The following is a 13,895-nucleotide window of genomic DNA, read 5'->3' as shown; positions in this document are numbered from 1 at the left end:
GGCTGTGCTAGTATCATGCTGCAAGCTTTTCTGCTGCTCACCATTAAAGTATTTATACTTACTTTATATACTTTATATTGATTTTTCTTGTGCATCGTTGTCCTTTAATTTCAAAAGCTTCTCTCCTATTATCTTCTTCAGGTGTATTTACTTTAGTGAAATCATATCCTAACTCAGTCTTCATTTTGCTAGTGGAAGCCAGCCATGATCTTTTAATCACTTCTTTTACAGCAGTCTCCATTCCCCCTTTGTTATCTTAGTGTCTTTTTTCTGTCTGTTTTCCAGTTTCTTTTTTTTTTTTCTTTTTTTTTGTTATTATTAAATATGTTATAAAATTATATGCCTTAGGCTAAAAATGGATCACCATTGTCAAGTATTTAATCTTCAGTCTCTCTGATGGAAATCCATTGCTGAATACATCTTAGGATCATTTCAGTATCATTCATAGGTTCACTGAAGAGCCATCTTATGACCAGTACATCTTTAGTGGATCTTGGACTTGTTCTTTCTGCCATTTTCAGCTGATCAGCCTCCAGCTAAAATTCTTGTGACCATTTCCTAAAAATGTGACCTTACTTTTTATATTCTTTATATTCTTAAATTTGACCCACTTCTTCATCTTGGCAGAAGGGTCTGGCTTCTTTATTTGACTTTTAAACTTCATGCTTTTTGTCCTCCATTGTAGAAGTGATGCATCCCACCTCTATGCCAGTAGCATTTCTAAATATGCCAATTTGTTCTGGGGAGGTTCAGTAGTTAATGTTTTAACTGAGGTTAGTCCCAAAATAAAGGATTTCTGTTAGGAACTGCTCTCCATTGCAGCATCTTTCCTTCCATCTCAGTAGCCTGCTCACTGTTCACCTAACCCAGAACTCCCATCTCAGGCCTCATCTGCTAGCAAATAAATAATTTCCCATGACTCCAGCTGAGCTGTGTGTTACTCATATTAGCGTGAAGAGAAAGCAGGCTGTGTGATTTTATGGCTTGGGAGTGTTTTTAAAGGGGTCCTGAAACAGTGAGTCATAGTTAATGTTTGTCTTTTATGGGCTGAGAAGCGTCTGCTCTGGGTCCTGCAATAATAGCTATTCAGCAGCTTACTGTGGGGGTTAAAATACACACTGGCTTAATATTTGACTAGAATTGTAGCTTTTAGACATGCACGGCTTGTAAAAAAAAGTGAGTGGTAACCTGCGTCACCTACCTTGATGTGACCGCTGTGCGGACCCAGCACCCACCAGGTGGGCGCCCAGCTGCTGGGAGGAAGGGTCCCAAAAAGGCAGAAAAAACAAGGAAGACTTCCTCCGGGTCCCCTTTGCCCAGCCAAGTGGCATCACAGCTTGCAGTGACTTCCTGACAGCTGCTCCGTTCTGCCTGGCTGTATCTGGGAACCGCTCTGTGTGTAACTAGCACTCGGGAGACAGGTTTGCTTGCTTGCTTGTTTTGTCGTATTTGCCTCAGGTTAAACCTCCTGGTGTGGTTTAGGGGCGAGACCCGGATGCAAGTGATGGCACAAAGCTGTGGCAAAGGAAGGAGACGGGGAGGGATCTCAGCAGGCCATGACTAACCACCTGTCCTGAGGACCCAAGCCAGGGAAAGGGTGACAGGCTGCTGAGTCCTCACCAGAGCCTTTCCCACCTTACCAAGGGCAGCTGTGGGGAGGGAGGACTGTTTCTATGGGGAAGTTCCTGTCTGTCGTCCTGCACGGTGCTGCGCCTCTTATTTTATTGTTGCTAGTCACGGTAAGCTGTTAAGTACAGGAGTGCTAGGAAAAGAAGAAGGGGAAATTGTGCTGAAACCTGTTATGCTGCAGAAGCATCTGCATTTTCACCATGTCTGCAGTAGGCTCCTATAGGGAGATAGCTATGGAAATGGCTCCTTTTGTGAAGCAAACAGCCTTCAATTTGCAGGAAGCTGATAAAATTTAACATTTCCCATTGAAGTTCCCACAGGTGACCTGAGCTGTTCTTGATGGGCTGTGGTGTTCCCCATGCCCCCCCTTCTCCCTCCCTTCCTGCAGACACCACAGCCCCTGGGAAGCTGTAGTCTTTGACACCTTCAGGCCAGCTGCCAGCACCTCCTCTGCTTTCCCTTGCATTTGGGGATGGAGATCAAAACACATGTTTTTGGAACCAAAAACAACATGGATGGATTTTTCAATGACTCCCAGTTAGTGGCATTTAATTCACATCGCCTTTAACAAGATCCTTTAGCCCTCACCCTTCTGACTGCATTACCAAGGCTGAGGGGGCTGCGGGCTGCCTCTCCTAGCCCCTTGCCTTTACTGCTGGGACTGGTCTGCTTCTTGAGGTAGTGCCAAGTCCCCAATTTGGGGTTCCCCAGTCAAATACAAATGCTGGGAGCTGTTTGTCCCTCAGTATTCCGGAGAGGAGGAGTACTTAGCCAACACTGAGGAGCACGAAGGCTCTCCACCTGCAGGTGGAAAGCCAGCACTGCTGCTCGGGTGAGGGCTGTGTGTGCTGAAGCACCCCGGCTGCTTCCCCAGACATTCAGGGACTGGGAATGAACAATGTGGTCTCCTTATCTAGCAAGAGCTCAGGGGCAATGGGGCAGCTTTTTCAGTTTCCATGCTGCAGGGGAGGCACCAGAGGGTGAGGGCAATGAAGCTGGGGTGCAGGGGTACCAGGGCTGCCACAGGGCTCTTCTGACCTCCAGTCCTGTCTGTTTTCTGATCCACAGAGTTACTTCAGTGCCTGCTCCTGCCCACAAGAGAATGAAGAACATCTTTACCTTGTGGTGTCAACGTAGCATCGGTACAGTCACCTCTGCTGCCTTTCCCGGCTTAATTTGTGCTAACTACCATGTTTGTAACCACAGGGAAAGTGATTATTTTCTAAAGCAGGTGGAGAGTGGCTCCTGGCTGTCTTGAAGGAAAAAACCAATCCTCTCTGGGCTGGGACGCGAGGGTAAGAGGCCATCCAGCTTCTCCAGAAAGAGGAGCTGGGGCCCTGCTGAATTATTGAGAGAGCGTAACAGCCATCAGCCTGGAGAGAAAGAGGAACACCAGCTTCAGTCACAGGTGTGGGGTGGAGAGCGTGAGCTCCAGGAGGAGTGTAACCGGATCCATCTCTTGCACTCATTTGCTCCAGTGCCTCAGCTGTTTGGCACCATAACACAGGTGTTCAGCTTGGTGGCCCTCCTCTGTTGGGGCCCTAGACCATCGCAAAAGCCCACCTTTTGTGGTATTGAATCCCACCCTGCTCCTCTCAGAGGCAAAAGCTCCCTCCTAGGGCAGGCGGCTGGTATACCCATGGGAGATGCTGCCTCCCTCCCCCAGGGACAACGCTGCCCATCCTGCACGAGGCACCTGATCCTGTGCCCACAGGAACCTCTACCGCGCCCTCACGGGGTGATTTTACACATTGCCTTTTTGCTTCTTGCTCCTGCTTTAATGATTGATTAGAACAGCTTGTGACAGGAGGAGGCCCACTTTATCTGTAAACATTTATTTTTGCATCGCCACCTTCTTGCTACAAAGAATTCATGACTAAGCGCTTATAACCCAGAGCAGGATAATAAACATCCTGTAGTGAAGCTCACTTTGGCGTGCAGCTCTCCTAAGAGCCCTGTGACCAACCTGCTCCCCTGTGTGGTGACACTGCCCAAGCAGCATGAGGGCACCAGGGGCTGCTCGTAGCTTTGCTGATAAAGCACAGACAGTGGGCTGAATCTGCCTGTGGACCTTCTCAGGTGTGGTATCTCAGACCATTGGTCATGTTCAAGTGGGGTTACCAGTCAGAGGCTCCATCTGCTCGAAGAACAGGCAGCTGCCATTAGGGCAGGGTGCACTCCCCTCTTCCTCACACCCATCCCATGCTTCATAAATTCAGCTCAGCTGACAGAGGATTAACAGGGCAAGCTCCGTCTTCCATGCAGAGCTCACCTGGCCTAAGGATGAGCACCAGGGTCAGCATGTGTAATGAAGGAAGGGGACAAATTCGCTGCCAGCTTCAGCCACCGCAAATTTTTGGATGGACTGCTTTTTCTTGTTTTAATGCTAGCCTGCCTGGAGTTCTTCAGGAAAATCTGTCAGCAGTTGTGGCAGTGGGACCAAGGAAAATGTAGGTTGCTTTCCCCCATTTGAAAAAAAAGTCAGACTTTGAACACCAAGATAGAGCCCTTCTGTTGGGAGACAATTTAATACCTGGCAAAGTGTGTCCTTTGGTCCAGATTTACCTCGTGTTTGGAATGTCTATTAACCTTTGAAAAGTCAACAGTTGTAAACATGTTATAAGCTTATTCATGGGCTTTGCAAGATTTTTAACTGTTAAGAATCTCTCCTCAGGGAGTATGCTCCCACCCTCTGGTAGTATGGATTTTTCTGAGAAATTTTGCTGTAAGTAAGACAGCTTTAGGAGTGAGACTAGGGGGTGAATACAGTCAAGCAGTGATGAAAAATGGGGCAAGCTTAGCAAATTAATTAGCTGATAGCTGGTTTCTGAATAGAAGCTTCAGTCTGTCTGAAAAGCAGGTGACGTGATACCAGTTTTAGGTATACTTTAATACTTTATCCTTTCCTTTAATGGGGCTGGAGTAAGCTTCAGGATAAACATTTTGTGGAATTGTCTGTCAGAAAATACTTTTTTTTTTTTTTTTTTTTTAATTCCCCCAAACTCAAGTTGAGAAGAAGGGCTGGAACATCCCTGCTTATTTTTCTACCAGCCTGTGTAGGAGTTGCTGCTGGCTGGCTGTGCCACCACCTCTGGGCACAGTGCTGTGGTTTTGGCAGGGGGCCTGGGTCTGACTTCCAGAGAAAGCCAGTCTCCACCTTACTTATTATTTCCACACAAACCATGGGATTGAAGGTGCTGATCTGCTTCATGACATAAAAGCTTGGTGGGTTGATCTGTGTGACAGGGCAGCACCCAGTGCAGGTCAGTCATAGGAAGGCTCTGGGGACAGACGGATAAACAGGTGTGATATAGCATCAGAAGCAGGGACGGGCTTCCTGCTGCCCTGACACCTCATAAACACGTCTCATCTGATTTCTGCCCCTCTGATCACTGCTGCTCACGTGTCCCTCTAAAATGGGATAGGGGAATAATGTTGCAGACCTTTAACCCATATTCCAGTAAGAAAGAGACTATAAGTCAATCAATGATGAATATCGTAACAGTTTATGATGTTTCCTGTTTACCATAAATACCTTCCTGTGAGAAGAAGATAACACTTTATCCCTCAATAGTTATGCCATTACACCCCATCCTGTACAATTTTTTAAAGAGCACAGATTTTGTTTGCTCAGATGATCAGGTCACCAAGATTTCTACAAAAAGATATTTGAGAAAGCTGGACTGAACTTACAGAACTTAGAACAATGTAAAATGGGGCTGCTGAGACAGAGGTTGGCTTGCAACAGCACTGACCCCACTATTCCTATCCTTATAAAAGAGTAGATATGGCCACCTGATCCCAGACTGATTCTCCTTACCTGTGGTGGGTCTAGTGCTGTAGCCCTACTGTAGCACCTGTGCCATTTAAGTGGGAACCAAACCCTGTAGCTGCAGGTGATAGGAGTTCACAGCAGCTGGTGGAGCTCAAACTCCACAGGATTTAATGAATGATGTATGGATCAGCCCTCTGGATTTGCACATGCACATCAGTTACACCTGTAGGAAAAGTAATTTAAAACCTCCTTCTTCCCCACCTCCCGCCACTTCTTGGAGCTGGCTTGCGTTAAATATTAACAAACCTTGTTTATCAGTTCCCTGCTTCACTTGGCTTCTTTTAACAGCAGATGCTATTACAACAACTCCTCTCCCCTCCCTCCCTGCTCGTCAGCAGCGTGGGTTGTGAAACCCAAGAGCCTGTGCCCGGACACTGCCCCAGCTGCGTGCTGTCCCCCACCGTGCTCCCTGGCATCGCTGATGCTGCCTGCCTTTGGTGAAAGCGAGGAGCTTGTGCCCTGAGCCACAAGCTGCAGGGAGATATTGGTTAAGAGACAGAGGAGAGCGGCCCACGGGAAGGTGAGTTCCTGCAGGTGGAGAGGAGGAGGAAGAAAGCAGTGAAGGATGGCCAGGAACTCCGGCACACTGCCCCGGGTGACTTTCCAGACTCCAGAGAAACCTGGGGAGGAATCATCACACAGGAAACTGGGCAAGCTAACCATAAAGTACAACCGCAAGGACCTACAGCGCTGGCTAGACCTGGAGGAATGGGTTGATGCCCAGCTGCAGGAGCTGTACCAGTACCCGGTGAGTAGTTGGGGCAAATCAGCCCCTCGCTTGTTAGATGAATGGGACAAGGGCTCTGTGTGCTGGGACAAAGCTTCCTCTGCCTTACTGGAAACAGATCCTTGTCTTCCATCTTTGTCAGGTGTCCTATTGCCACCTGCAACAGCACTCTCTTTGAATGGTGTGCCCACAGTCAGAGAAGCCTGTATTGATGTATTCCAGCTAGCTGTAAGCCGTCTGGTATTACACCTGCTGGGAGGGTGGCTATTGCTCAGCACAAGTAGCAAAACTTAGGCAGGTGTACTAAGCCACATGCTGCTAAGCTCTGTGTGGTCAGTGGCTTTGCTGCAAGCCGTATTAGCTGGATTAGAGGTGTTTAGTGTATTTTTGTCCCTTTTGGTCACAGCAGTGTGGCTATAGCTGCTGTTTGAATGAGGCACTCAGGATAAATGATGTAGCTGCAGACTCTGGACACACTACTGGCAGCAGGGGAAGAAAGACAAAACACACGCTGAGATGATGTGTATAGAGACCTTAAACCTTCACAGACCCCTAGAGCTGTCTTCCTCCCTGCATTTTCCTTAACTAGAGGAACAATCAGTCCCAAATCCTTCCTGCGTATCTGAGAGTGGTCAAACTAGGAAAGGTTTAGTAGGAATGTCTAGGTACAGCACATGAATGGTACAAGTATTTGCTTTAGGCTGTTGTAGGGTACGTGGCATCTTTTTTTCCACAGAGATGTGATATTTAAGTCAGCACTGACTGGGTACCCTGAAATTTTAACCCATTACTATCACTTCTATTCCTATTTTGTGCTTATAGATGGCACCTACACTGGGAGCTTTCAGAGGGGACAGTGCTTTTCCACTTTTGAGATGGGGTAATTCCTTTAGGGTGTAGTAAATTGCACCTCATGGTCTCAAACCTATTTAAATAGCTTGAAATTTTGTGGTTTTGCTTTAATCTGCAGGGTAACAGCTGTTGCTGTAAGAGAAAATATCTTTCTTGACTCACAACCCAGTAGATCATAAGTGTCTTCAATAGAAGAATAGATGGGTTTAACAGGTTGTGTAAAATAGGTTAATCATGTTCTGGATGGGGATGGACTAAATTAACTCTCAAGCTTTTTCTGCCCTGTTTTCTATATTCACACCCCAGTACAGTGTTAAACGCATTTTTGAGATAAGAGGACAAAAGAGCCAATGATTACTTGGACTCTGATGGTCTGTTCCACTCTGAGCATCACCAGTTTCAAATTGCAATCAGCAGTGGAAGTGGACATGCTAGAACAGTTCAGGAAAGGTGATTTTTGTGCTATATGTCACAATGGCACAGAGAAATTTCTAACTATTTTGGGAGGGCTCCAGCGTGATTGTCCATGTCTGAGCACCACGGAACAGTGTCAGCTCTTCCCCTGAGCAGGGGAACTTCAGGAACTCTCTCTGAGGCTTTTTATTATTGTTGTTGCTGGTTTGGGTATTTTTGTTGTTTATTATCATTGTTTTCTGTGTGATTATTATATCTCTGTTTGATATTTGTGGGAACATACTGGGTTCTCATGCTGAGTTGGGAGACAAAAATAGTTACCTTCTGTTTTGGTTTGTCATATGCAAAGAACATGCAGGAGAAAACAAATACTGAGAAAGAGGTCCTTCCTTTGGTTGCAAATGCATGGCTATGAAAATAATATTGTTCCTATTCTTTTAAGTAACATTTTTAGACTTTCTGAACAAGCTTATAACTTGATTAGTAAAATGACTAAGGGTAAACCGCTGTAATCTCTTCACAGCTTAATAATTCTGAATTTCCAGTTGTTTTCTTTATTTTATAAAATTATAGTAGTAAGTGCTCAGCTGTATCTGAGGCCTCTTGATTACATGGTGTATGTGCCGTCCACAGCCATTTTGGAGGCAGGCTAGACCCTGGCAATCTCTGGAGATTTAGGTATGTAGGCAGCTAGGTCTGGATGCCTGACTGGCAATGTGCTCCGTCCAGCCTCCTCATGTCACAAAATCTGCTTTTTCCATTTTGGATTATGTAGCTTTACAAGGACTAGAGCCATTTACTGTATTTCATCCCATCACTTGAGATGGTGTTAAACACCTAACTGCTTTTATTTTATTCATTTTTTACTGTCTCCATGTAATGCCACTGTAAAGTTAAGGACAAGCAGTTCAAGGCTGCTATGAGGAAACTGGCAGATTGTATTTATCCATGTTCCCCAAGGGGAAATGGTGCCACTGAATTGGTAACCACACCAAAACACCACTGTGCCCTGAGACAAATGTTACTTAAAACATTGTTGCCTGACAGGCAATGCCTGAAGGAGGGGATGGGAGAGGATCCCATTTCCAGCTTAAAATATGTATACATTTGTGATATCTGCATTTATGAAGCCAGCAAAAGGAGAAAATTAAGAGTCCTACTGAGGAGGACTTCAGCAGTGGATGTTTAAGAGATAGGAGTGGATGCTCACAACTTGAAGGACTAAGCAAGCACAAGTGGTAAGGTAGCTCTGAAGAGAGGAAGGAGAATGGCTGCTGCTCCAAGCACCAGGACCTCTTGCCCTTTGGGGAATTATTGCAATTTTAATGTATTGATTCTGAGAAGCTTTTTTGAGATAGATGAAAAGCACTTCTTGGTACCACCAGTAACCTAGTCCAAGATGCAACTCCTTGTGGGCTACTCTCAGTTGTCTAAGTCTACAGATTTACTCTTGTAAAGGTCTCAGAAAAATGAGTTAGGCTACCTTGTTACTTGTGGTTTTCTGTGAATTGACTAACTGGGAGCTGTTTGCTGTCATCGGAGCAGCTACCCAAAGGAGGTATTTTTTCCTTACTACAAAATCCCTGCAGGCATGAGTGAGAAATGCAGCCATGCCCTTACGGGAACAGATTGCCAGGAGATTGCCTTTGCTAGCACCTCTCCAGAACAATAGTTTTATTGACTTCCTGATGTGCTGGGGCAACTGAAGAGATTCCTGCCAGGAACTGCATGTGATGCTGTTCCACGTCAGAGACTGTTAATAGGGTACCACAGAAATTTGCTTACTGTCTTTTCAAATAAATAAATGTGCCACAATATATGACTGGTAAACATCCAAGTGTAAAACAGATCCTGCTCTGCTTTGTGCATTGTGGCAAGAAGATTTGGTTAGCCCTGCTGCGCTTCTTTGGATCCACTGCCTTCCATTACACCACCTTCTTGTCCTCTGCTCCACCTGCCCTTGGCAGTGAGGGCAATACTCCTCAGAGTCTTCCAGAAGTCCGTGTGACAGAGTTGGAATGAACAGCGCTGCAGGTTCAAATGCCAGCAAGGTTCAAATGTCATCTCCCGATACAGATAATCTGAATGCTATGCAATTTGCTGCCACGAGGCTTTTTACAAAAAATTTAAGACTCAGGAGACAATTTGGGTTTTTGAGACCACTCCCTGTGCTTGGAAGTAGGAACACAGTCCCTAATTGAACTGTCCTTATCCTACATTGCCCTCCTGATCCATTTATTTCTTTAGCCAAAGTCAGGCTGTATCAAGACCTGTTGTCTAAATAGTCACGTGAAAACTATTCTAAGAAATGTTGTTACGGGTCATAGTACAGCAAGTGCAACTTTTATTATTAGTTGTCAAATCAGCTGCGTAGCCAAGCTGAATACCTACTGCTTTTTACTTCCCCCATGGCATGGTATCAGAGACTGATCAGAAATAGTTTCTTTCTTTTCCGTAAGTACTGCCTTTATTGTTTAATGTTTTACATATACATCTGTAAATGCTATCCAGCAACTAGGTGCTGTGCTGTTTACTCATTATCCTTATTCTGCTGGTTACTGTTAAAATATCACTGGTAATCATGTTGTTAAAGGTTCATCTTGCAAATACATAGGAAAACAAAGCCTGCCATCCTTAACAGTCTTTTGGAAGTGTATGGACATAGACACATTTTAGATCCAAGTATACAAATGTTTCCATCTAACATAATGAGTCTATTACTCTGATCACCAAAGCTTGGAGGGGGTCTCTCTCACCTTAAAGGAGACTATGGCATATTCCTATTATAGAAAGCTGAAAAAAGAGTAGAGCTTTCCAAAAGCATAGTTGTTTCTTTATGACTCCAAACATCCTTAGTGTAAATACCAACCAAGTGAATGTGTAAGACACAATCTGTAGACAATAACAGGCTCAGGAGAGGATCTCAGTGAAGCAGCATTTTTATTTGCAATTGCAATGGTGGGCATCCAGCAAGCATGAATGCGTGGCACATGTACATGTATATCATAGCCTTATATTCTCTCTTACCTCCTGTTTCCTCATTGGCTGAGTACTACAGGTTCACAACCTACTCGATGCTTGTTACTATACCATATGTGCACAATATGATTTGACCAACCTTTAATTTCTCCTTTTCCCTTTTTTTTTTCCTTCTTCTCTCATGACTAGAAGGTCCATGATTTGTTGTTTTTACTGATTTTGCGCTGCTCGTCTTGCTTTTTATACCTATTGCCCTTATTTTGGGACTTTCCACTGTCCCCTTATCTGCTTAACATACTCCATACTGTTATACCACTGTTATCACTTTCACTGTTATCACAATCACTTTTGAATATGCAAGGTGGTTAGTAGAGTTTTCTACTGCAAAAACACAACTTTAATTCCCATAAATGTATGTAGCTAAAAAGCTTTAAATCTCCTTGTATTAGTAGTGCCTCTTTAAGCCTGCTGGACTTCTGTCTGGTGAACACCTGTACATAAGCTTCATGGAAGTGGGTTGTCCCAAGCTGGGTTACATTGCATTGCAGTTAGCAATTGATGTTGAATATTCTTGAAGAGGTGGAACACCTCGTGGCCCATGATCCCTGAGAAGCCATCAAGGGTTGAGATGGGAGCAGATGATGAATCAAGATGCGTGGCTGTAGCAGACACCACAGAGGGGCTGTGGAATACATGCCCTCTTTACAAGAACCTCCTTATTTTGAGATGATTTATTTCTTGACCTCAACTTTGCAGCACAGTTCTATTTTAACTGGCTACTTCTCAGGCGCTTAAAAGCTTGAAGGTTTATTAACTGTGTTTTTTTTTTTTTTTTTTTTTTCTTTTTAGCTGAGAGAGAAAACAGAGGCACAAGTTCGTGGACCTGAAATTGATCTTGAAGATCTCCTAGATGTCCCTAATGAAGAACAGAAACTAAAACTACAGGTCAGATAGAGGGACTTGGTGGCTTTCAGTTAGGGACTGCTGACATAATACAACATGGCAGTGGTGTTTGGGCTGCAGAACACAATCATCATGTGTTACAGGCTGCTTCCCTGTGCCTTTTAGCCTGTCAAGTACTGTGAGATTGTATGTCCTTTTTGTAGCTCAAGGGAAGGGTCAATTTATAAAACTCTAAAATGACTCCTTCTTGCCTTTTAGGAAATCCTCCATGAATGCTCCAGCCCAACAGAGGTGAGTGAAACACCATCAACGTATATATTAGGCTGTGCTCTAAGAGTGTGTTTGTTGCTACTTGGCTGAATAGCCAGGGTGTTACTTTGCCTAACATGATACTGCATGTGTTTACTTTCCAATGGGAGGTATTAGGACATTTGTTCTGCTACGTTATAAAACTATGTTCAGCTCTACATAGCTGAGCTGAGGATGAGCAGTGGAGCAGACGAATGATTTTGCTGTGTAGCCAAAGTTTATTCCATGTTTTTGACATCCTGAGGTGACCAGGCTGAGATGATACTTGGTTCTCAGTGTGGAAAAAGTATAGACAGTTCCTATAAGCATCTTGCATGCCATTAATTAAATGCATTTTCAACTTACAAAATTCTAGTGTATGAATGACAAGAATGTCGGATGGCCCTGAGATTGGACTAGGCAGATAATTGTTTAACCCCTTTAGGTCAGTTTAACACATGCTTCACCCCCATCCTGTGATCTCTAGAAGTCCTGGTTTGAGTTAGGGAGCTAAAGAACTCTCACAAGTTGGCACAGCATTCAAAGGAGCACAGCTTAGTACTCTGCAGAGTAGTGTGTGCATCACACAGCAATTACCTTTGCTGCACACTGCTGTGTGCAGACTAAGGTCTCCTACTCCTGCTTCAGTCATGTGCTTTGCACATGAATGTTGTGCTCAGATGTTATTAAATGTCTTGTCCAGCCTTTATATGTAGCTGCACAGTGATGAACATGCAGAAAATGAGATGGATGCATTACTCCCATCAAAATTAAACTAATGAGCATTGTGGATAGTCTCCTAAGATGGGTCTGGCAGACAAGGCTGGCAATAGGGTTTTCAGTGTGTCTAAGCTTCAGATCTTGGGCAAGAACTCCACTTTCCCAGAGAGATAACTGAAAATAGTTTGCTCTAATGACTCAGCAACCATGGAAGTGTCTTGCTGAGAGTATACTTCTTGATAACTACAACTAGATATTGCTACCTCATTGACAAAAGTATATACTCTCACCCTTGTAATCTTGAATCCAGTCCCCTTGAAAGATCACAGCAGCCTATTCACAGAAACAAGACAGAGGAAACAAACTGGTTTCCTCTGAAGGGACTGAATACAAAGGTACAATCCTAGGCATTTACCTCCAGAGCATGCTGTGGCAGGCAAACTCTGATCACTGGAGTGAGGAAGCTGGGCTTGCACACAGCACAAACCATAGCAAATTGCAGTACCTCTGGTGACCTTGCCTAATTACAAGGATATGTACATAACCTCTTCGGGTGAAGAAAAGCTGCACAGTCCTTTACAGTGATGTTACTTGCCATAAAGATGGTAAAGTTTGCCCTAGTCACTTTGACTTCTGCTTGGAATAACCAGATGGTCCAGTTTGGTTCATAGTCCTTGGCTGTGTCAGCAAAGTAGTTGGGGTTTATCTCCATTAACTGCTCATCTATCTGGTCTTCCAGTCCTCAACCCCTGCTCCAGGTTATCATTAGTCCTCCATGTGTTCTGTTCCACCCCCTTCTCTGCCAGCCACTTCCTTCTAGAATTGGCACAGCTTCGGCGTGGTTTGCAGTCCACAACATGGAGCTTTACAGGTTGAACAAGGAAACAACAAGAGGGACGGCTTGCTTTGCCCTACATGGGGAGGGCAGCAGAAGTGGGCAGGAGGTTATGGTGGCAACAGGAAGCAGTAGAGCCTAAAAGAGACAACACCATCTTGAGGTCATCCCAAGGTAAAACAGACAGGCATCAGGGATGAAGAGAGCAGGCTAGCTGCTGCAGATAAAGTAAACATGGCTACACGAGAGGGATCCAGGGGAGGTAGAGAACAGAGGAGCTTTTAGACCCCTCTTCACCTATCAAAAGGTCTCCCCTTCCTAAGCCAAAAGATACATTTTCTCCATCCACGGAGAAATTCTAGTTTCTGCTCAATATGAAGAGGAATGGGGGAGTAATGCAAAAGGGATAGTACTCTATGGGTTGGTGAGCAATGGAATTAACACAACATCCTTCTTTCTACAATTCTACTTGTAGGACTTCATTACAGAATTGCTCAGTCGACTGAAAGGTCTCCGGAGAATCACCAATCCTCAGAAGAAATTACCTCACCCATAAGGGACACCAGCTTTGGTCACAAGGAAACATGCATCTTCCCCACAAAAAAAAAAAAGGGATCAGCAAGATAACTTCAGAATATGCTTAGGACTTACTGTTATTGAGACACATCACCATGTTTGTGAACTTTGTACCAGTGGTTTGAAGTTTCCACTCC

General features: G+C 44.6%; 1 protein-coding gene across 3 annotated transcripts; it reads left to right on the top strand.

Annotated features, from left to right (window-relative positions):
• Positions 1-1,227: 1,227 nt before the first annotated feature.
• Positions 1,228-13,796, top strand: PPP1R14D (protein phosphatase 1 regulatory inhibitor subunit 14D). Of its 3 annotated transcripts, none has more exons than XM_082762367.1 (6): positions 1,228-1,421; positions 2,698-2,771; positions 5,756-6,212; positions 11,286-11,381; positions 11,598-11,630; positions 13,658-13,796. In XM_082762367.1, exons 3-6 carry the CDS (start codon positions 6,030-6,032, stop codon positions 13,736-13,738), a joined length of 393 nt encoding a protein of 130 aa, XP_082618493.1. In that variant the 5' UTR covers positions 1,228-1,421; positions 2,698-2,771; positions 5,756-6,029; the 3' UTR covers positions 13,739-13,796. The 3 variants fall into 3 exon arrangements, with proteins under 3 accessions (XP_082618493.1, XP_082618492.1, XP_082618491.1); XM_082762366.1 differs by having other exon boundaries at positions 5,753-6,212; XM_082762365.1 differs by having other exon boundaries at positions 2,698-6,212.
• The last annotated feature ends 99 nt before the right edge of the window (positions 13,797-13,895 follow it).

The sequence above is a fragment of the Aythya marila genome, assembly GCF_965140915.1.
Source record: "Aythya marila genome assembly, chromosome: 5".
In the NCBI taxonomy this organism is placed as follows: Eukaryota; Metazoa; Chordata; class Aves; order Anseriformes; family Anatidae; genus Aythya; species Aythya marila.
Note: the sequence above shows the minus strand (reverse complement) of the source record. Positions and strands in the feature narration are given on the sequence as shown.